Source organism: Belonocnema kinseyi, chromosome 5, assembly GCF_010883055.1.
Source record: "Belonocnema kinseyi isolate 2016_QV_RU_SX_M_011 chromosome 5, B_treatae_v1, whole genome shotgun sequence".
Classification (NCBI taxonomy): Eukaryota; Metazoa; Arthropoda; class Insecta; order Hymenoptera; family Cynipidae; genus Belonocnema; species Belonocnema kinseyi.
In genome coordinates, this window is record NC_046661.1 from 81,161,986 (window position 1) to 81,183,149 (window position 21,164).

At 20.2% G+C, this 21,164-nt stretch overlaps 1 protein-coding gene across 4 annotated transcripts in view; it reads left to right on the forward strand.

Annotated features, from left to right (window-relative positions):
- The first annotated feature begins 31 nt into the window (after window positions 1-31).
- Window positions 32-21,164, forward strand: part of LOC117173051 (mediator of RNA polymerase II transcription subunit 6) — a 56,361-nt gene continuing 35,228 nt past the window's right edge. For 2 of the 4 annotated variants that reach the window (XR_004467096.1, XR_004467097.1), the window contains exons 1-5: window positions 32-159; window positions 4,116-4,275; window positions 9,689-9,869; window positions 14,815-15,061; window positions 17,592-17,726. Coding sequence is in view for 1 of the 4 variants with exons in the window: in XM_033361423.1 (XP_033217314.1) it covers window positions 132-159; window positions 4,116-4,275; window positions 9,689-9,869; window positions 14,815-15,061; window positions 17,592-17,674 (699 nt within the window). In the remaining 3 variants the exon portion in view is untranslated. Of the gene's footprint in view, window positions 160-4,115; window positions 4,276-9,688; window positions 9,870-14,814; window positions 15,062-17,591; window positions 17,785-21,164 lie in introns of those variants that run through there. The other 2 variants (XM_033361423.1, XR_004467098.1) reach the window with 2 other exon arrangements.

Below are 21,164 nucleotides of genomic sequence, written 5' to 3' on the forward strand. Positions count from 1 at the left end.
TTATGCTTAGTAAATTTCTCACCAGAGGGCTTGGTAAGAGTTTGGTTTGTTAATGTTTTTGAATGAATTTTCGGATTTTTTGTGTGCTTACAGGTGTTTTTTGCGAAGTGATAACTTTTTAAGAGAAAAAAATGATTCCCGTACGACCTTCTGTAACAGGTAAGAAAATATTTGTCTACTTTTTGCTGTGCATTCATGAAAATTGTAATATTTATCATATCCCGTTGAACATAACCCTACAAAATCTTAGATTTAGAAATTTGTAGTCTTTTTTAGATTGGTTAAATTTTAACATCATTTCGGATAAAAAATTAGTTTATTAATATTTTAGGCGACCCAAATTTTTTTACTTTTTTTTTTGAAAAGTTGGTCGTAAGTCAGGGAAAATAGGGAAACCAGGGAAATTAATTCGCCAGAAAAGTAAAAAAATAACCTTGCAAATATCAGATTTTTTTTAGTGATTTATTAACCTTGCATTTCTTTATTATTCAATTGAAAATTAAATATTTTTTTCACAAAGTGTTCCTTTTTGTTCGGAAATTTAACTGTTTCTTTGACCATTGGTATTTTTGGTTTGAAAATCGAACTATTTTGTTTAAAATTCAACTCTTTTTTTTTTTAAATTCGTCTTTTTAGTTTAAAAATTCATTTATTTTAGTAGGAATTTAAACTTTTGTCTAAAATGCAACTGCTTAGGTTGAAAATGAAAACGAAACTACTTGGTTGAAGGTTAACTTTATTTAAAAAACTATAAATTATGTTAGTTAAATATTGAATTCCGTTTCAAGAATCGTTTAAAAACAAATTTTTCAATTGAAAATTTAACTATTCTAGTTAAAATTTTGTTTCTAATTAATTTTTTTTTTTTACTAAAAAGTTAACTTATTTTTGGTTGAAAATTCATTGTTTAGTTTAAAATTCGTATTTTTTGGTAAAAAGATAATCTTCTTGGTTTTTATTTCCTCTTTTTGGATTGAAAATGTAACAGCTTGATTGAAAATAATTTTTATTGAAATCTCATCTCTCTGGAGAAAATTAAATTATTTCGTTGGAAATTAAATAAAAATGATTTTTTTACTGAAAATTTAACTGTTCCATTTTTAGTTGAAAATGGATATTTTCAGTTTGAAAATTCAACTATTTGTTTCAAATTTTTTGTTGTAAATTGATTTTTTTACTGAAAACGTAACTTCCATTTTTGATTGAAAACTAATTTTTCAATTTAAAATTCATCTTTTTTTATAAAAACAGTAATCTTGGCTTTTTTCTCTTTTTTTCGTTAAAAATGGATGAGTTTAGTAGGAAATAATTTTTTTTTTAATCGCATCAACTTATTTATTTTTTAGGGAATATTGATTTTTTAAGTTAAAAATTTAAATATTTGTTTTAAAATTCGTCTTTTCACTGAATATTCATCAATTTATTTGGAAATTCTTCCCATTGGTTCAAAAATCGTTTTTTTGTCTTTGTCCATTTTTTGTTCTTAATTAATTTTTTTAGTTTGAAATCCGTCTTTAAAAAAAAATCTTGATTTTTATTTCTTCTTTTTTGGTTAAAAATCCATCTCTTTTGTGAGAATTGAACTATATTGTTGAAAAATCGTTTATTTGTTGTTGTAAATTAATTTTTTTAACTGAATAATTAACTATTCTAATTGAAAATCTTTTTTTCTGTTTTTTTTTTTTAAATTAAATCAATTTTTGGTTCTTAATTAATTTTTTTGCTGGATATTCGACTTTTTTTGTTAGAAAATAATAATCCTGATTTTTATTTCTTCTTTTTTGTTTAAAAATGCATCTCTTTTGTGAAAATTGAACTATGTTGTTGAAAAATCGTTTATTTGTTGAAAATTAATTTTTTTCACGAAAAATTTAACTTTTTTATTTTTCTCTTGAAAATTTAACTTTTTAGTTTCTTTCGTGCCAATGTAACGTTTCAATTTTTCACTGAAAATTTAACTTTTCAATTTTCGGTGGAAAATTGATCTTTTATAGTTGAAATTTCGTCAAAATAAAAAATCTTTTTAAACAAAAGTTATTTTGGGTTGTTGAATATTCATCATTTTAGTTGAAAATTCCATCCTTTAGTTCAAAAATGTTGTTTTTTTTTGTTGGACATTGATTTTTTTTACTGAGAATGTAACTTCCATTTTTGGTTGAAAACTAATTTTTCAATTTATAATTCGTCTTGTTATATAAAAAAAGTAATCTTGGCTTTTATTCCCTCTTTTTTTGTTAAAGTGGAACAGTTTAGTAGAAAATAAAAGTTTTTTTTAATCGCATAAGCTTATTTATTTTTTAGGGAATATTGATTTTTTTTAGTTGAAAATTCAATTATTTGATTGAAAATTCGTCTTTTGTTGAATATTCATCAATTTATTTGGAAATTCATCCTATTTGTTCAAAAATCGTTTTTTGTCGTTGAAAATTAATTTTTTTAACTGAATATTTAACTATTCTAGTTAAAAATTTCCTTTTTTTGGTTTTAAATTACATTTTTTACTGAAAAGTCAACTTATTTGTGGTTGAAAACTAATTGTTTAGCTTAAAATTCTTATTTATTTTTTTGTAAAAAGATAATCTTCTTTATTTTTATTTCCTCTTTTTTGATTGAAAGTGTAACAGCTTGATTAAAAATAATTTTTGTTGAAATCTAATCTCTCTGGAGAGAATTAAACTATTTCGTAGAAAATGACATAAAAATTATTATTTTTTTAAAATTTGAAAATTCAACTCTTTGGTTCAAAAATCGTTTTTTTTTGTTTGTTGAAAATTTATTCTTTTTTACTGAGAATGTAACTTCCATTTTTGGTTGAAAACTAATATTTTAATTTAAAATTCGTCTTTTTTGATAAAAAAAATAATCTTGACGTTTATTTCTTCTTTTTTTTTTGTTAAAAATGGAACAATTTAGCAGAAAATAAAAGTTTTTTTTAAATCTCATCGACTTATTTATTTTTTAGGGAATATTGATTTTTTTTAGTTTCAAATTCAACTATTTGTTTGAAAATTCGTCCTTTAGTTTTTTTTTGAATATTCATCAATTTATTTGGAATTTCATCCCAATGGTTGAAAAATGTTTTTTTTTATTTGTTTAAAATTGATCTTTTAGACTGCAAATGTATTTTTTCCATATTTGGTTCTTAATTAATTTTTTTAGTTTCAAATTTGTCTTTTTTTTGTTAGAAAAAAAAATAATCTTGATTTTTATTTCTTCTTTTTTGGTTGAAAATACATCTCTCCTGTGAGAATTGAACTATGTTGTTGAAAAATAATTTTTTTACTGAAAATTTAACTTTTCAATTTTTTTACTAAAAATTTAACTTTTCAATTTTTCACAAAAAATTTAACTTTTCAATTTTTAACTGAAAATTTAACTTTTCAATTTTTGGTTGAAAATTGATCTTTTATATTTAAAATTTCCACTATTTTTTTAAAACTGCATATGATTCTTCTCGTTTGAAAATTTGTCTCGTTAAACAATTATTTGTTTGTTTCTCTAAAATTAAATTTTTTAACTGAAAATGTGACTTTTCGATTATTGGTTAAAAATTGAAAAAAAGAAATTTATTCTTTTTTGTTAAAAATAAAACTATTACATTTTTTTTTTAAATACATCTTTCGAGATTTAAAGTCAACTGTTTTTTAAAGCATTTTACGTTTTAGCTTTAATATTTAACAGTCTTCTATAAAAATCAATAATTTGTTTAAAAATTATACTGTTTTGTTAAAAATACGGCTATTACATTTTTTTTTGAAAATTCATCTTTCGAGATTTAAATTCAAATGTTTTTTAAAGGATTTTACTTTTTAGCTTTAGTGTTTAACAGTCTTCTAAAAAAATCAATTATTTATTTAAAAATGATACTGTTTTGTTGAAAATTTAACTATTTTGCGAAATGATAAAAATGACGTTTTAAAGAAATGCTGGGAATTATTAAAATTTCAAATAAAAGTTAAAATATCATCATAACGTAAATGAAACATTAACAAATTTCTTTTAAATATGGCAAAGCTATTTTTATCAGATTTTATAAGGAATTTATCTTCTCAGAAAAACTCCAATCTTGAAAATATTTTTGAACAGTAAGTTTGAAATTATTTTGGTAATTTCAGATAATCCATTGGCGTTATCATGGCACGACAGTGCTTGGATACCAATACTAAATCCAACAAATATAATGGATTATTTTGCAGAAAGAACAAATCCTTTCTACGATCGTACTTGCAATAATGAAACTATTAAAATGCAGCGTCTTGGACCAGAGCATTTAAAGTAAGACACTTTATAAATAAATTAAATATATTCTCAATTTCAGCGGGATGAAAAAATAAGTGAAATAAATTTAATGAATATTTTTAATTTAATTTATAAGCCAGAAATTTCTCGTGATTTCTACTTAGTTTAATTGACTTTTACGATTTCAAGGGATTTTAATTAATTTCTAGAGAATTTTAGGGAGTAAATTAAATTTTATTTCAAGAGATTTCTACGAATTTAAAGAGTTTCAAGGAATATGAAGGAATTTGAGAAATTTCAAAGGATTTAAAATATTTTAATTATTTTCGAAACATTTAAAAATTAAAAGCTGAATAATAATTAATTTGATCAACGATTCTATATCCGTTCAAAATTTGAGAATTTCCAGATTGTTACTGTTTCAGTATGAAAGCCTTGATAAGAATTAAAATTATTATATTATTTATTCCGATAATCATATTTAAAAAAAAAAATTTCATGATTTATCAATGAAATATTTTTAATCCACAGTTTTAGGTTTTCTTTTATATTATTTTTTATATCAAATTTAATAAATACATTTAGTAATATATCATTTTTATTAATTTTTGTATGCATTTAAAAAGGTAAACGTGCGTTTGAAACTTTATAAACTATTTTTAACTGAAATAGAATTCATTATAATATAGTCGTAATTAAAGGTTTTTATTAAATCTAAAATGTTGTTTATGTCTAAATTTACCATTTTTAACACATTTAATTTGAAATGTTTTAATTTAGAAAAAAAAGTATTTTATTTTACAATTTAATTAAATTTTAATTAGATTATAATTTTAATTGTTCTATTTTAAACATGTTTAATTTGTGAGTGAAATTGTTAAATTTTGGCGTGTAAATAACAATTTAATACTTATTGTTAGTATAAAAAATTTGAGTAATGTTAAGAGATATTTAATTTTGAAAAGATTCAAAATTAATTAAAAACTTTAACTGATCTTAAGCAATTTAAACGAATTGTGTTAATTTTTTTTTCAGAACTTGTAAATATATTTTTAAATTAATCGAATTTTTTCTAATATTTTTGTAAAATCCTGAAAATTAAAATTAAAAATCATTAAAATCTTTCAGGTTCTTTTTTTATAATTTTTGAAATCTCTTAAAATCTGGTTAAACTCTCTCTTACAATAATTTTCAATAATGAAAAATCATTTTCAATTTTTTTATGTATCTTGGAAAAGTTTTGAAAAAGAAAGGTTTAGAAAAAATTCAATTTATTTTAAAATAAATTTAAAAGTTAAGAAAAAAATTTCAAAAATTATTTTAAATTTAAAAAAATTAAAAAACACTTATAGATTTCTCAAGATTTGGAAATAAAAGTTTATAAATAAAAATAAAATTGTTCTAATAAAAAAATGTTTAATTAGTAAGTGAAATTGTTAAATCTGACGTATAAATAACAATTTAATACTTATTATTTCTAGAAAAAAATTTAGGAATTTTAAGAGATATTTAGTTAACAGAAATTTAATTTTGAAAAGATTCAAAATAATTAAAAACTAACTGATTTCAAGCAATTTAAAGGAATTGTGTTAAATTTATTTTTAGAATTTCTAAATATATTTTAAAATTTATCGGTTATTTCTTACCATTTTTGGAAAATCCTGAAAATTAAAAAAAAACATCCTTTAAATCTTCCAGGTTCTTTTTTGATAATTTTTAAAATCTTTTTAAACTTGAAAATATCTCTTAAAATTACTGTATTTTTTGTAGAAATAATAAGTGCTCTATTGCTATTTACAAATTAAGATTTTGAGGAATTTTTTCAAATTTGCAGGATTTTTTAAAAGTTTTAGAAAAAATTCAATTAATTTTCAAATATATTTAAAAGTTCTGAGAAAGATTTTAAAAATTATTTTAAATTTGGAAAAATTTAAAACCACTTTTAGATTTCTCAAGGCTGGGAAATAAAAGTTTAAAGCTTTTCAAGAATTCTGAAACTATTTAAAATTGAAATAATTAAACTTTTAAATTAAGAACTGTTAATTTAAAAAATATTATGTTTCAATTTTTAATGTGTCTAGCTTAAAATTACTGAAAATAATATAATTTTGAAAAAATTTTAAGTTAATTACTTGATTCTTTAATTTAGAATATTGAAAATGTGAATGTGGATTTATATTTTTGAAACTTAATCTGAATCTTTGAACACTGTAATTTATAATAGTTCTAAAATTTTCAGCTTATTTGCATTTCATTTAAAATTGTTAAATTGAAAATTGATTTGAACTTCAATTTTAAAAGTTTGAAATTCAAGAGCTCCACTATCGATGCCTTAATTTGTTGTTTGTTGTTTATTACTTTAAATGGAAAAATGTTTAGAATATAGTTTGATTTTTTAAATTTCATTGACCTTGAAAAATGTCAGGGAATTTTCAAAAGCATGTCTGTTTTTTTATAATTGCATTATAAAATTGAATAAAAATTATTCTTCAATTTTAAAAGTATCTTTATATTACTAGATTCAAATATTTTATCGAAAAATCTTTTTTTTTTGTTTAAATTAATTTTTTCGACTGAATATTTTACTATAACGATTAAATATTTTATCAATTAATTTAAAAATTAATTTAATTGGTTAATCATTATTTTAGTTCCGGCTTACAATTTATCTTTTTTATTAATAATTAATTTTTTTTTAAATCCAAGTATTTCAGTTGAAGACTCATTGTTTTAGTTAAAAAAAAACGTTATGTTTAGTTTAAATTTAATGGTTTTCACTGAAAATTTAACTATTCCATTTTCGGTTAAAAAATCTCTTTTCTTGGATCAACATTCCAATATTTGGTTGAATATTTGTCTTCTTTAATTTAACATCCAAGTATTTCATCAAAAATTAATGTAATTTGTTAATAAATTGTATTTTTTAGTAGAAAATAATTCTTTTTGTTTAAAAAATTAATTTATTTGTTTAGAAAATCATCTTTTTGGTTGATAATTATACTCATTTATTAAAATGATTATTTTTCGGTGGAAGATTCATCATTTTAATTAAAAATTCATTTCTTTTGTTTTGAAAAATGAGCTATTTGATTGAAGATTTGTTTTTTCTTTGAATGAAAAGGAATTTTTTTTCAAAAATGGAATTATTTTGTTGAAAATTTGTTTCTTTTTTGGTTGAAAGTGATTATTATATTTTTTAACTGAAAATATAACTATTATTCCAATTGAATATTTCATAAATTTAGTTAAAAACTCCTCTTTTCAGTTGAACATTAATTTTTTTACAAAAAATTTAATTATTATTCGATTTAAGTTGAATGTTTTTAACTAAAAATGTAAATATTCCATTTTTTGTTGAAAATTCTTTTTCTTAGTTCAAAATTCAACTATTCAGTTGAATATTTGTCTTCTTCAATTTAAAATTCAAGTATTTCGTTCAAAAATACATCTATTTTCTTTAAAAATGGTTTTGTTTTTTTCTAGAAAATGAATGTTTTTAAAAAATTAATTTCATTATTTAGAAAATCAATTTTTTGGTTAAAAATTAAATTCTTTTATCATAAAATGTTTTTTTGTCGGATGAAGATTAATTATTTTTCATTAAAAATTCTGTGGTTGAAAAATGAGCTATTTGATTAAAAACTTGTGTTTTCATTGGATGAAAGGAATTTTTTGTCGAAAATTAAACTATTTTGTTCAATTAATTTTATTTAAAAACTTCTTTCTCCAGTTAAACATTAATTTATTACTAAGAATTTTTTAAAGGTAAAACTTAAACATCTTTGTTTTGTTTGAACATTGATTATTTCAAATAAAAAGTTGAACATTAATTTAATGTGAAATCGATATATTTTATTTAAAACATAAAAAACTATTTGTTTGAAAATTGATGTGCTTTTTTGAAAATTCTTGTTTCTTTGTAGAAAATTAATCTTTATGATTAAAATTTCATTTTTTTTGGTAAATATAAAATTTACCTATTCCAGTTAAAGATTCGTCATTTTATTTTAAAATTCATCAGTTTGATTGAAAACTAATTTCCCCAACTGAAAATTTAAATGTTACGGATTTCGTTGAAAATGGTTATTTTCTCGTTCAAAATTTAACAATTTGACTAAAAATGTTGTATTTTAAAATTTAAAATTCAACTATTTCGTTGAAAATTTCAGTTGAATATTTATTTTAACTTAGTTAAAATTCATCTTTTTTGTTTAAAGATTTATCTCTTTAATTAAAAATTATTTATTTCTGACAATTCATTTTAAATAAAAATGAAATCCGTCTTTTTTAGTAGAAAATCAGACTTCTTAGTTGAAAGTTAGTCCTTTTAAGTTGAAAAATTCATCTATTTTGTTAGAAAATTCAACTAGTTACTTGATTTGACTATTTAGTTTAAAAATTATTGTTGTTTTATTTGTTTTGTTTGAACATTGATTTTTTCTAATAAAAATGTCATTATTTCAGTTTTGGTTTACAATTTATCGTTTTTATAAAAAATTATTTTTTTTTGTTGGAAATTCAACTATTTCATTTGAAGATTCATTGTTTTATTTCGAAAATCGTATGTTGCGTTTAAAATTAATGTTTTTAACTAAAACTGTAACTGTTCCATTAACATTAACATTCAAGTATTTCGTTAAAAATTAATGTATTTTTAAAATAAATTGTATTTTTGTAGAAAATAATTCTTTTTGTATAAAAAATTAATTTATTTGTTTAGAAAATCATCTTTTTGGTTGATAATTATACTCTTTTATTAAAATGATTATTTTTCGGTGGAAGATTCATCATTTTAATTAAAAATTCATTTCTTTTGTTTTGAAAAATGATCTATTTGATTGAAAATTTGTTTTTTCTTTGAATGAAAAGGAATTTTTTTTGCAAAAATGGAACTATTTTGTTGAAAAGCTTTTTTCTATTTGATTGCAAATTATATCCTTTTTTAAAACTGTAAATGAATCTATTATTCGAGTTGATTATTCCATAATTTTGATTAAAAACTCCTCTCTTCAGTCGAACATTAATTTTTTTATTTGATTTTTTAAAGTTAAAACTTAATTATTTTTATTTTGTTTGAGAATTGATCTTTTTTGGTAAAAATTATTATTTCTCTGGTCGAAAATTCAACTATTTCAATTGAAGATTCATTTTTTTAGTTAAAAATTATTATTATTATTATTTAACCAAAAATTCTACTATTCCATTTGCGGTTGGAAATGATTTTTTCTTAGTTCGAAATTCAATTATTTCTTTTAAAAATTCATGTATTTTGTTTTAAAAAATTGTATTATTTGGTAGAAAAATAATCTTTTTGTTTAAAAATTGTTTTTATTATTGAAAAAAATCATTTTTTCGGTTGAAAATTTAAGTATTTCAATTAGATATTTATCAATTCATATTTAGAACTCTTCTCGATTAAAAAATATGCATACATTCTTTAATTTTGCAGAAGTTTGACTGGAATTGAATATATGCTTTTACACGTTCAGGAACCAATTTTATACGTAATCAGGAAGCAACATCGTCACGGTCCAGGTCCGAGTGAGGCTACACCATTAGCAGATTATTATATTATTGCTGGTGTTGTTTATCAGGCTCCGGATTTAGCATCAGTTATTAATTCCAGACTGGTAGGAATTCATTTTTAATTTTTATTATCAGCTTTTTTAAATTTCGAATTAGTCACCAATTCTAATTTTTAATTTTTAAATATCAGGGTGTTTACTCATCTGGAAAACCTAAAAAAATCCTAGAACTGTCAGGCAATTTTTAAATACCTGAAAACATCGGAAAGTATCCAAAAATTTTTTTTTATGTCAGGCAATTTTTTTCGAGAGCTTTCTTAAATTTGCTTAAAATGGTAATATAAAATTTAATAATATTTTTTTTTGTAAAAGTAACTTTGTGTCACTTGATTTGACTATTTAGTTGAAAAATCATTTTTGTTTTGTTAAATATCAATTTTTTTAACTAAATATTTATCCTTTTTGGATGAAAATTCTTGTATTTTGGGAAAATTTGTCCTTCTTGATAAAATTTTTGTCCTTTTGATAAAATTCATATATTTTGTTGATAATTTATCTTTTCTGTAGCAAATTATTCTTCTTGGTTTATAAACTCAACATTTAATATTTAATTTTACTTGAAATTGATATTTTTTATCTAATCAAAAATAATTTGTTTTAAAATTGATGTACTTGCTCGTTCGAAAATTCAACAATTTGACTAGAAAATTTATCTTCTTTAATATATAATTTAACTATTTCGTTGAAAATTCCAGTTAAATATTTATTTTAGCTTGGATGAAAGCTTGGATTCATCTTTTTTGTTTAAAGATTTATCTCTTCATATTAAAAATTATTTATTTTCGTGAAAATGATTTTTTTTCAAATTGAAATTCGTCTTTTTAAGTTGAAAAATTCATCTATTTTGTTAGAAAATTCAACTAGTTACTTGATTTAAATATTTAGTTAAACAAGTTTTTTATTATTATAAATTAATTTTTCTAACTGAAAATTTATATTTTTTGGTTGAATATTCATGTATTTTATTGAAAATTTTTCCTTTTACGATAAAAAAAAATAATCTTCTTGGTTGAAAATTCATCTTTGCTGATAAAAATTGAACTATTTTGTTAAAAAATCGTTTACATTTTTGTAATTGTAAATTCAACTCTTTTCTTGAAAATTCTTCTTTTTTTGCCTGAGATTCATAATTTTAGTTGTAAATTAATTTGATTTGAAATCGATATTTTTTATTTAAAACATAAGAAACTATTTGTTTGAAAATTGATGTACTTTTTGGAAAATTCTTGTTTCTTTGTAGAAAATTAATCTTTATGATTAAAATTTCATTTTTTTGGTAAATATAAAATTTACCTATTCCAGTTAAAGATATATAATTTTAGTTAAAAATTCATCAGTATGATTGAAAATTAATTTCTCCAACTGAAAATTTAAATGTTACAGTTTTGGTTGAAAATGGCTATTTTCTCGTTCAAAGTTTAACAATTTGACTAAAAATGTTGTCTTTTTTAATTTAAAATTCAACTATTTCGTTGAAAATTCCAGTTAAATATTTATTTCAACTTTAAAATTCATCTTTTTAGTTTAAAATTTATCTCTTTAATTAAAAATTATTTATTTCTGTGAAAATTCATTTTTTAAAAATGAAATTCGTCTTTTTTAGTAGAAAATGAGAACTTGGTTGAAAATTAGTCCTTTTAAGTTGAAAAATTCATCTATTTTGTTAGACAATTCAACTAGTTACTTGATTTAACTATTTAGCTTAAAAATTATTTTTGTTTTATTATAAATTAATTTTTCTAACTGAAAATTTATATGTTTTGATTGAATATTTATGTATTTTATTTTAAAAAATTCTTTTTTGATAAAAAAATTATTCTTGGTTGAAAACTTATATTTTTTGTTGAAAATTGAACTATTTTTAAAAAAAATCAATTAGATTTTTGTCTGACATCAATTTTTTTAACTGAAAATTTAACTATTCCATTTTTGGTTGCAAATGTATCTTTTTTTAATATTTTTTTTTAGAAAATTACTCTTCTTGCTTAAAAAATTGAATTTTTAACTCTTTTATTGAAAATTCATTTTTTTTATAAAGATTCATAATTTCAGTTGCAAATTTATTTTAATTGAAATTAATATTTTTATTCAAACAAAAACAATTTGATTGAAAATGTATATATTTTGTTGAAAATTTGTGTTTCTTTGTAGAAGATTTATCTTTATGATTAAAATTTTATCTTTTTGGTAGGTATAAAATGTACTTATTCCTGTTTAAGATTCATCATTTTAGTTAATTATATATATATTAGCTTAGGTGAAATTCATCTTTTTTATTTGAAGATTTATCTCTTTAATTAAAAATAATTTAATTTTATGAAAATTCATTTTTTTTTATGTTGAAATTCGTCTTTTTTAGTAGAAGATGAGAAGTGGAATTATAAATTAATTTTTCTAACTAAATATTTATCTTTTTTGGTTGAATATTCATGTATTTCATTGAAAATTTTTCCGTTCTGATAAAAAAATTCATTTTCTTTTGTGAAAATTTAACTACTTTGTTAAAAAATCGTTAAATTTTTTTTTCGTAAATTGTACGCTTTTCTTGAAAATTCTTTTTTTTTTGTCGAAGATTCATAATTTTAGTTGTAAATTAAGTTTATTTGAAATTGATATTTTTTATTTAAAACATAAAAAAATAATTTCTTTGAAAATTTATGTATTTTTGGAAAATTCTTGTTTCTTTGTAGAAAATTGCTACTTTCTCCTTAAAAATTTGATAATTTGACTAAAAATGTTGTCTTTTTTAATTTAAAATTCAACTATTTCGTTGAAAATTTCAGTTAAATATTTATTTTAGCTTAGTTGAAATTCATCTATTTTTTTTTAAAGATTTATCTCTACAGTTTTTTGAAAATTCATGTATTTTGTTGATAATAATCAAATTATAATTTACGTTTTTTGTAAAAAATTATTCTTCTTTGTTAAAAAATCAACTTTTTTTCTGAAATCCTTTCAAACTTTTAATTATTATCAAAAAAATTTTATTTTTAAATATCTTTTAAATTTATTCAAATTTGTTCTAGTTTTTTTTAATCCAGAAAAATTAACCAATTTGCTTTAAAATCTTCCAGATTGTTTTTCAATATTTTTTAAATTGCACCTTTAAGTTAACCTGCCAACCAAAAAAAATTATTAAAAATTTTTTATATTTCAAATATGAAAAATTAACAAATTCAAAAAATTTGTATTTAAAAAATAAAATCTATGAAACACAAGAAAAAAATTTTATGTTCCTGAAACGGAATTTTTTCTCAAATTATTATTATTAAGAATTTTCTATATTCTTTAATGCTATGAAATTCCTATACATTTTCTTTTTACTATTTTCTTAAATTTTTATTTTTTTTAGAACAAAAATTCCTTGGAAATTTTACAATGAATTAAAAAAAATGTTGTATTCTCTTGAAACGTTTTAAAATTCTTAGAAACTTTTTTTTTACTCTTCAAAAATCTACATTTTGTTTAAAATTTTCTGAAATACTTTCAAATTTTTATTTGCATTCACAAAAATTGTGTTTCTAAATATCATTTAAAATGTATTCAAAATTTGTTTAGTTTCTTATTTCTAAATCCAGAAAAATGAACTAATTTTCTTTTAAATCTTCCAGATTCTTTTTCAACATTTTTAGAAATCTTTTTTATTGTATCTTTAAATTAATCTGCCAACATAAAAAAATCATTTTAAATTTTTTCTATCGCAAATATCAATAATTAAAAAATTTTTAAAAATTGTATTTAAAAATAAAATTAAAAATAAAATCCACGAAACTCAAGAAAAAAATTTTATTTTTCTAAAAAGGAATTTTTTCTAAAATTTGTTATTCTTGAGAATTTTAAGAAACTTTTCTATATTCTTTAACGTTATAAAATTCTTAAAAAAAAATTTTTTCACTATTATCTTAAATTTTAATTTTTCAGAACAAAAATTTATTGAAAGTTTTCCAATGAATTTTAAGAAAAATTTTGTATTCTGTTGAAACATTTTAAAATTCTTAGTAACTTTATTTTTACTCTTCAAAAATCTACATTTTGTTTAAAATTTTGGGTAATCCTTCCAAATTTTTAATTATTATTTAAAAAAATTGCATTTCCAAATATCTTTTAAAATTATTCTATTTCTTCTATTTTTTTTTTGTTTGAATAGAAAAAATGAACCAATTTGCTTTAAAATCTTCCAGATTTTTTTCAACATTTGTAGAAATTTTTCTCAAGAAAAAAATGGTATTTTCCTGTAAATGATTTTTTTTTTTTAATTTGTTATTCTCAAGAATTTTAAGAAACTTATCTATATTCTTTAACGTTGTAAAATTCTTGAATAGATTTTTTTTAACTATTCTGTTAAATTGTAATTTTTCAGAACAAAAATTTGTATTCTCTTGAAACGTTTTAAAATTATTAGAAAGTTTTTTTTACTCTTTAAAAATCTGCATTTTGTTTAAAATTTTCGGAAATCCTTTCAAATTTTTAAGTATTGTTTAAAAAAATTTTATTTTTAAATATCTTTTAAAATTATTCAAATTTTTTCAATTTTTTTTCTGGAATAGAGAAAAATGAAGCAATTTGCTTTAAAATCTTCCAGATTTTTTTTCAAAATTTGTAGAAATCTTTTTCAAGAGAAAATTGTATTTTCCTGTAAAGGAATTTTTTCTAAAATTTGTTATTCTTAAGAATTTTAAGAAAAATTTCTATATTCTTTAACTTTATAAAATTCTTAAAATTTTTAAATTCTTGAAATGAATAAACATTATTATTCCTATTAATTCATTTCCATTAAAAGAAAAATCATTTTAAATTTCATTTCTAAAATAATTTTAAAATTAATTTTTTTAACCGGGAATTTTTTCCAGTATTTCCACCTCCCTGAGTTTGCAACCAAAAAAAAAATAAAAATTGAATCTTCAAATTCTCGAGTTTTATAGAATATTAAATTCATAAAATTCGTCCCAAATTTTCCAAATTCGATATTTCACAGCCTTTTTTTTTTAAGTTATCAACCGTCCATCATTTGCAATCTTCATTCGATGAAGTCAGCTCCTGTTCAAGATACCATCCTAATAAAGGATACTCCTGGGATTTTAAAAACGGAAAACCAGTTACAGCCAAAAAGGAAACGGTCGTGAGGGAAGAGCCCAGTTCGATATTTCAGCGCCAGAGAGTCGATATGTTATTGGCTGAATTGACACGGAAGTTTCCGATTCCCGTGCCAAAACCAGTTCAACCTGCTGCCGAACCTGGTATAAATTTTTAAAAATTCATTTATTATTGAAAATTTTCATTTAAATAAATAAATATTCGTTTTTTGTGTGAAAATAAGAAAAAGGAAAATTATATTTCGGACTTTAAACTCCAGGATTTTTCCCTAATATTGCGGGGAATCACAGTCTTTCCTCTTTTTTTTTTAAATTCCGTTTTCTCTTAAAGTTAATTTTTCACAATAAAAATTCATTGGAAAATTTCCTAGGAAGATAATTAAAATGTTGTGTTCTCTTGAAATGTTTTAAAATTCTTAAAAATCTGTTTTTTATTTATTTTGGTTTCTTCGAAAAACAACATTTAAAATTTTTTGAAATCATCCTCAATTAATCATTTTTTTCTCTGAAAATTAATTTGCCAAGAAAAAAAAACTAAAAAAATATTCTTTAAAACATTCTACAAAAAAGAATTATTTCAAATTTTCCCATGAACCTCAAAAAAATTGTATTCTCTTGAATAGGGATTTTTTTCTAAAATTTTGTGTTTTTACAAAATTGAAAAATGCCCTTTAAAACATTCTACATTCTGTTTCGAAACTTTAAGATTTTTTTTTCTTTTAATTCTGAAATTTTGTCCACTTTTCTCTTAGAATTCATTTTCCAATCAAAGAAAAATCATTTTAAATTTTTCTAGAAAACTCCAAAAAATGTTTTTATTCTATTGAATAGGAATTTTTTCTCATATTTTTTAATCTTGCAAAATTGAAAAAATTTACTTCAAAATATTCTACATTTCGAAATTTTAGGAAATCATTTTAAATTCTTAAAAATCTGTTTTTCGAGATATTGAAATAATTATGTTTCATTTACATTTTTCTATAATCATTTTAAATTTAAAATTATTATTTAAAATTTGTATTACTTCGAAATACCATTTAAAATTATTCAATTTTAGAAACTTTGCTCTATTTTCCCTTAATATTAATTTGCCAACAAAAAATCATTAAAAATTTTACTAGGAATTTCAAAAAAATATTTTTATTCTATTGAATAGGAATTTTTGCTAACATTTTTTTCTTGCAAAAACGAAGAAAATTCGTTTGAAGTTTTGTATATTCTCTTTTAAAATTTTAGGATATCATTTGAAATTTTTTGAAATTTTTCTTACTTTTCACTTAAATTTGTTTTTTTTTTTTAAATAAAAGTCATTGGAAACTTTCCTATGAAGTTTATGAAAAAATTTGTATTCTTTGGAAACGATTTTAATTTCTTCGAAAACATTTTTTTTATTCTTCAAAAATCTCCATTTTATTTAAAGAAATTAAAATCCTTTCAAATTATACCTTTTTCCCCTAAATTAATTAATTTTATAACAAAATAATTCATTAAAAATGTTTTTTTTTCACTTTTCTCTTAAAATTAATTTTTCAAAATAAAATTCATTTGAAATTATCCAATGAAGTTTAAGAACAATTTTTATTGACTTGAAAAGTTTAAAAATTCTTGAAAAGCTTATTTTTTCGAAATGCCCAAAAATCTATATTTGGTTTACATTTTTTTTAAATCTTTTCAAATTTTAAATTATTATTTTAATTTTTTTATAATCGTGCACAATATAAAATTTTTCTTTAAAATTTTCCAGATTCTTTTTTCTTAATTTATGAAAACTTTTTCAATTTTCTCTTAGAATTGATTTTCCAACAAAAGAAAAATCATTTTTAATTTTCCCAGAAAAAAATTTTTAAAAATGTTTTTATTCTATTTAATTGGTATTTTCTCTAAAATTGATTAATATTGCAAAATTTAAACAGTAAGCTTTAAAATATTCTACATTATGTTTCGTAATTTTAGGAAGTCATTTTAAATATATTCATTTTTCTCTTAAAATTAATTTTTCCAACTAATAATTGATATGAAATTTTCCTAAGAATCTTTAAAAAAATTCGCATTGAAAAATTTTTAAATTCCTACAATTTTTTTTTAAATATTCAAAAAATGTTTAAATTCTAAATATCTTTTAAAATTATTCAAGTTTAGAAACTTTGTTGAATATTTTCTTAAATAAATTATCCAACAAAAAATATTTTTATTCTCATAAATAGGAATTTTTTCTGATCTTTTTTTATCTTGCAAAATCGAAAAAATTTAGTTTGAAATGCTCTACTATATTCTCTTTTGAAATTTTAGGATATTATTTTTAATGTTTTGAAATTTTTCTTACTTATTTTCCTATGAAGCTTAAGAAAACATTTCTATTCTTTTGAAACATTTTAAAAAAATTTTAACTTCGGTATTTTTCAAAAAAAAAACTCATAAATAGCTTTTAAAATTTAAATTTTTCCTGAGTTAAAAAAAAATGAAAACTGCGAATTTAAAATCATTCGATTGGTAGAAACTGATATTTATTTCGGCATGAAAAAAAATCAATATTTTAACTTTTAGGATGATTTTTAAAACCGGGAATTTTTTCCAGTATTGGCATCTCCCTACCAAAAAATAAAAATGGAAATATTTTCAAATTCTCGAATTTTTTAGAATATTAAATTCGTAAAACAATTATTTTCTTTTGCAGCTGTCGAAATTAAACAAGAACCGAAGACGGAAAATAAAAAGGACATGAAACCACCACCAGAGAAGAAACCGAGGGTCAGTTAGTGAATAGTGACTTTAAATGAACAATTAATGCAACAGAGTCTCTGTTTATGATGTGAGTGAAAATGTAAATACTTTTTTTTTAATTATACTATTAAATAATCATAATTTGCTGAAATTTGCATACGTCCTCGTTCTGTAAACTTTTTCGTTTTCATTCAAAAGAATTTTAAATTTATTGATTTTAATGTTATTTATTTTTCTTTGCAGTAATATAATATTTTCCTCTTTCCCCACTTTTTTTAAATATTCCTTTTTTTCCCTTTTTGAAGAATTTTTTCTTTTTTTCTCCTTTTTCGCTTAAATACGAACCTAATTAATAGAACCTGATTAGCCAAATCGTACTATTTTTAGTTGAAAGTTCATTCTTTTGTATTTAAAAGTCTAATATTATATTTTTGGTTAGAATTTATATTTTTTGTTTATAAAAATGTAATTCTTTGGCTGAAAATTAAAGTATTTTGTTGACCATTCAATATTTTGGATAGAAAATTTATCTTTTATAATATTTTTTGTTTAGAATTCATCTATTTTGGTTAGAAATTCGAATATTTATTTCAAATTAAACTGTTTTATTAAAAACTAATATTTTTTGGTCGAAAAATCATCGTCTTTTTGGATAGAAAATTGATAACTTTTAACCAAACAGCCGAATTTTTAACAAGAAAAGATGACTTGTTAATAAAATGGTTGAATTGTTAAAAAAGTAATTAAATTTTTTACCAAACTAGATCAATTCTGAAAAAAATTTTGTCAAGCTTTCTAGCAGGCTTTTCAATGAAGAAGAATTAACTTTTAAACAAAAAGGCTGACTTTTTACCGGAAGTTGAATTTTAAGAATCCAGTAGGACGAATTTTCTATCCTAAAATACCAATGTTCAAGAAAAGTTGATTTTTCGATAAAAAAAGATTACTTTTCGACAACATAGTTTAATTTTCAATAAAAAAGTAGAATTTTTAACCAAAAAAGATTAATTCCGAACCAAAAATATTACAGAAGGTTAATTTACTACTAGAAAATTTAAATTTTTAACAAACCAGTTTAATTTTTGAGTAAAAAAGGTTACTTTCAAACAAAATAGTTGAATTTTCAGAAAAATAATAACATTTTCAAGAAAAAGAGATAAATTCTGAATAAAAAATATAATAAAAGACTTTCTAATAAAAAAGAATTTTCTTTTAATCAAAGAAGATTCCTTTTCTATCAAAAGATGGGTATTAAATAAAAAACGACCAATTTTCTATAAGAAAAGACGAATATTCAACAAAATTGTTCATTTTTCGGCTAAAATAGATGACTTTTTCACAAAGCATTAGAATTTTGAACCAAAAATTATCAATCCAAAAAGTTCAATAAGGAATTTTCAAGAAGAAAGTGATTTTGTAGTGAATATTTAAGTATAAAGTGATAAATTCTTAACAGAAACGTATAACAGTGTACTTTTCAATGTAGCAGAATTAACTTTTATCCAAAAAGATGATTTTTCCACAAAAAAAAGATTAATTTTCAATTGCAACAAAATTAATTTTTGTGAAAATAGTTGAACTTTCAACCAAGTAGTTGAATTTTCATCACAAAAGGATGAATTTTCTACCAAAAGAGATGAATTTTTAATTTAAAAAAATTAATTTTTGTCAAAATAGTTTAACTTTCAACCAAGTATTTAAATTCCCAAACAAAAAAGATGAATTTTCAATAAAAAAACTGATTGTTTTCGACTAATTTATTTTAGAACTAAAAGAAGGAATTTTAAAAATTCGAATATTTATTTCAAATTAAGATGAATTTTGGATAAAATTAAATTAATTTTTGTCAAAATAGTTTAACTTTCAACTAAGTATTTAAATTCTCAAAAAAAAATGAATTTTCAATAAAAAACCTGATTATTTGTGACTAATTTATTTCAAAATTAAAAGGACGAATTTTTAAAATTCGAATATTTATTTCACATTAAAATAAATGTAAAAAAATTAATTTTTGTCAAAATAGTATAACTTCTAACCAATTATTATAATTCTCAACCAAAAAAGATTAATTTTCAATCAAAAACTGATTATTTGCGACTAATTTATTTTAAAACCAAAATGACAAATTAAAAAAATTCGAATATTGATTTCAATTTGAGATGAATTTTAAATAAAAAAGAATTTATTTTTGTCAAAATAGTTTAACTTTCAACCAAGTATTTGAATTTTCATCCCAAAAAGATAATTTTTCTACCAAAAGAGATGAATTTTTAATTTAAAAAAATTAATTTTTGTGAAAATAGTTTAACTTTCAACCAAGTATTTAAATTCCCAAGCAAAAAAGATGAATTTTCAATAAAAAAACTGATTGTTTTCAACTAATTTATTTTAAAACTAAAAGGACGAATTTTTAAAATTCGAATATTTATTTCACATTAAGATGAATTTCATAAAAATAATTTTTTTATTAATAAGAGTTGAATAATAGTTGAATTTTTATCCCAAAAAGATGAATTTTCAATTCAAACAAAATTAATTTTTATCAAAATAGTTTAACTTTCAACCAAGTATTTAAATTCTTAACCCAAAAAGATGAATTTTCGACAAAAAAAGATGAATTTTCAATTTAAAAAAAAATTAATTTTTGTCAAAATAGTTTCACTTTGTTAAAGTAGTTGAATTTTCACCTCAAAAAGATGAATTTTTAATTTAAAAAAATTAATTTTTGTCAAAATAGTTTAACTTTAAACCAAATATTTAAATTTCCAGAAAGAAAAAGGATTTTCAATAAAAAACTAATTATTTTCGACTAATTTATTTTAAATTCAAAAAGACGAATTTTAAAAATTCGAATATTTATTTCAAATTAAAATGAATTTTTAAAAAATTAATTTTTGTCAAAATAGTATAACTTCTAACCAATTATTAAAATTCTCAACCAGAAAAGATGAATTCTCAATAAAAAACTGATTATTTGCGACTAATTTATTTTAAAACCAAAAGGGCAAATTAAAAAAATTCGAATATTGATTTCAATTTGAGATGAATTTTAAATAAAAAAGAATTCATTTTTGTCAAAATAGTTTAACTTTCGACCAAGTAGTTAAATTTTCATCCCAAAAAGTTGAATTTTTATTAAAAAATATTTTTTTTTTCAAAATAGCATAACTTCTAACCAAGTGTTTAAATTCTCAACCAAAAAAATGAATTTTCAATCAAAAACTGATTATTTGCGACTAATTTATTTTAAAACCAAAAGGACGAATTTTAAAAATTCGAATATTTATTTCAAATTAAGGTGAATTTTAAATAAAAAATAATTGATTTTTGTCAAACTTGTTTAATTTTCCACCAGGTAGTTGAATTTTCGTCCCAAAAAGATAAATTTTTATTTAAAAATAATTCATTTTGGTCAAAATAGTTTAACTTTCAACCAAGTATTTAAATTCTTAACCCAAAAAGATGAATTTTCTACCAAAGAAGATAAATTTTCAATTTAAAAAAAATTAATTTTTGTCAAAATAGT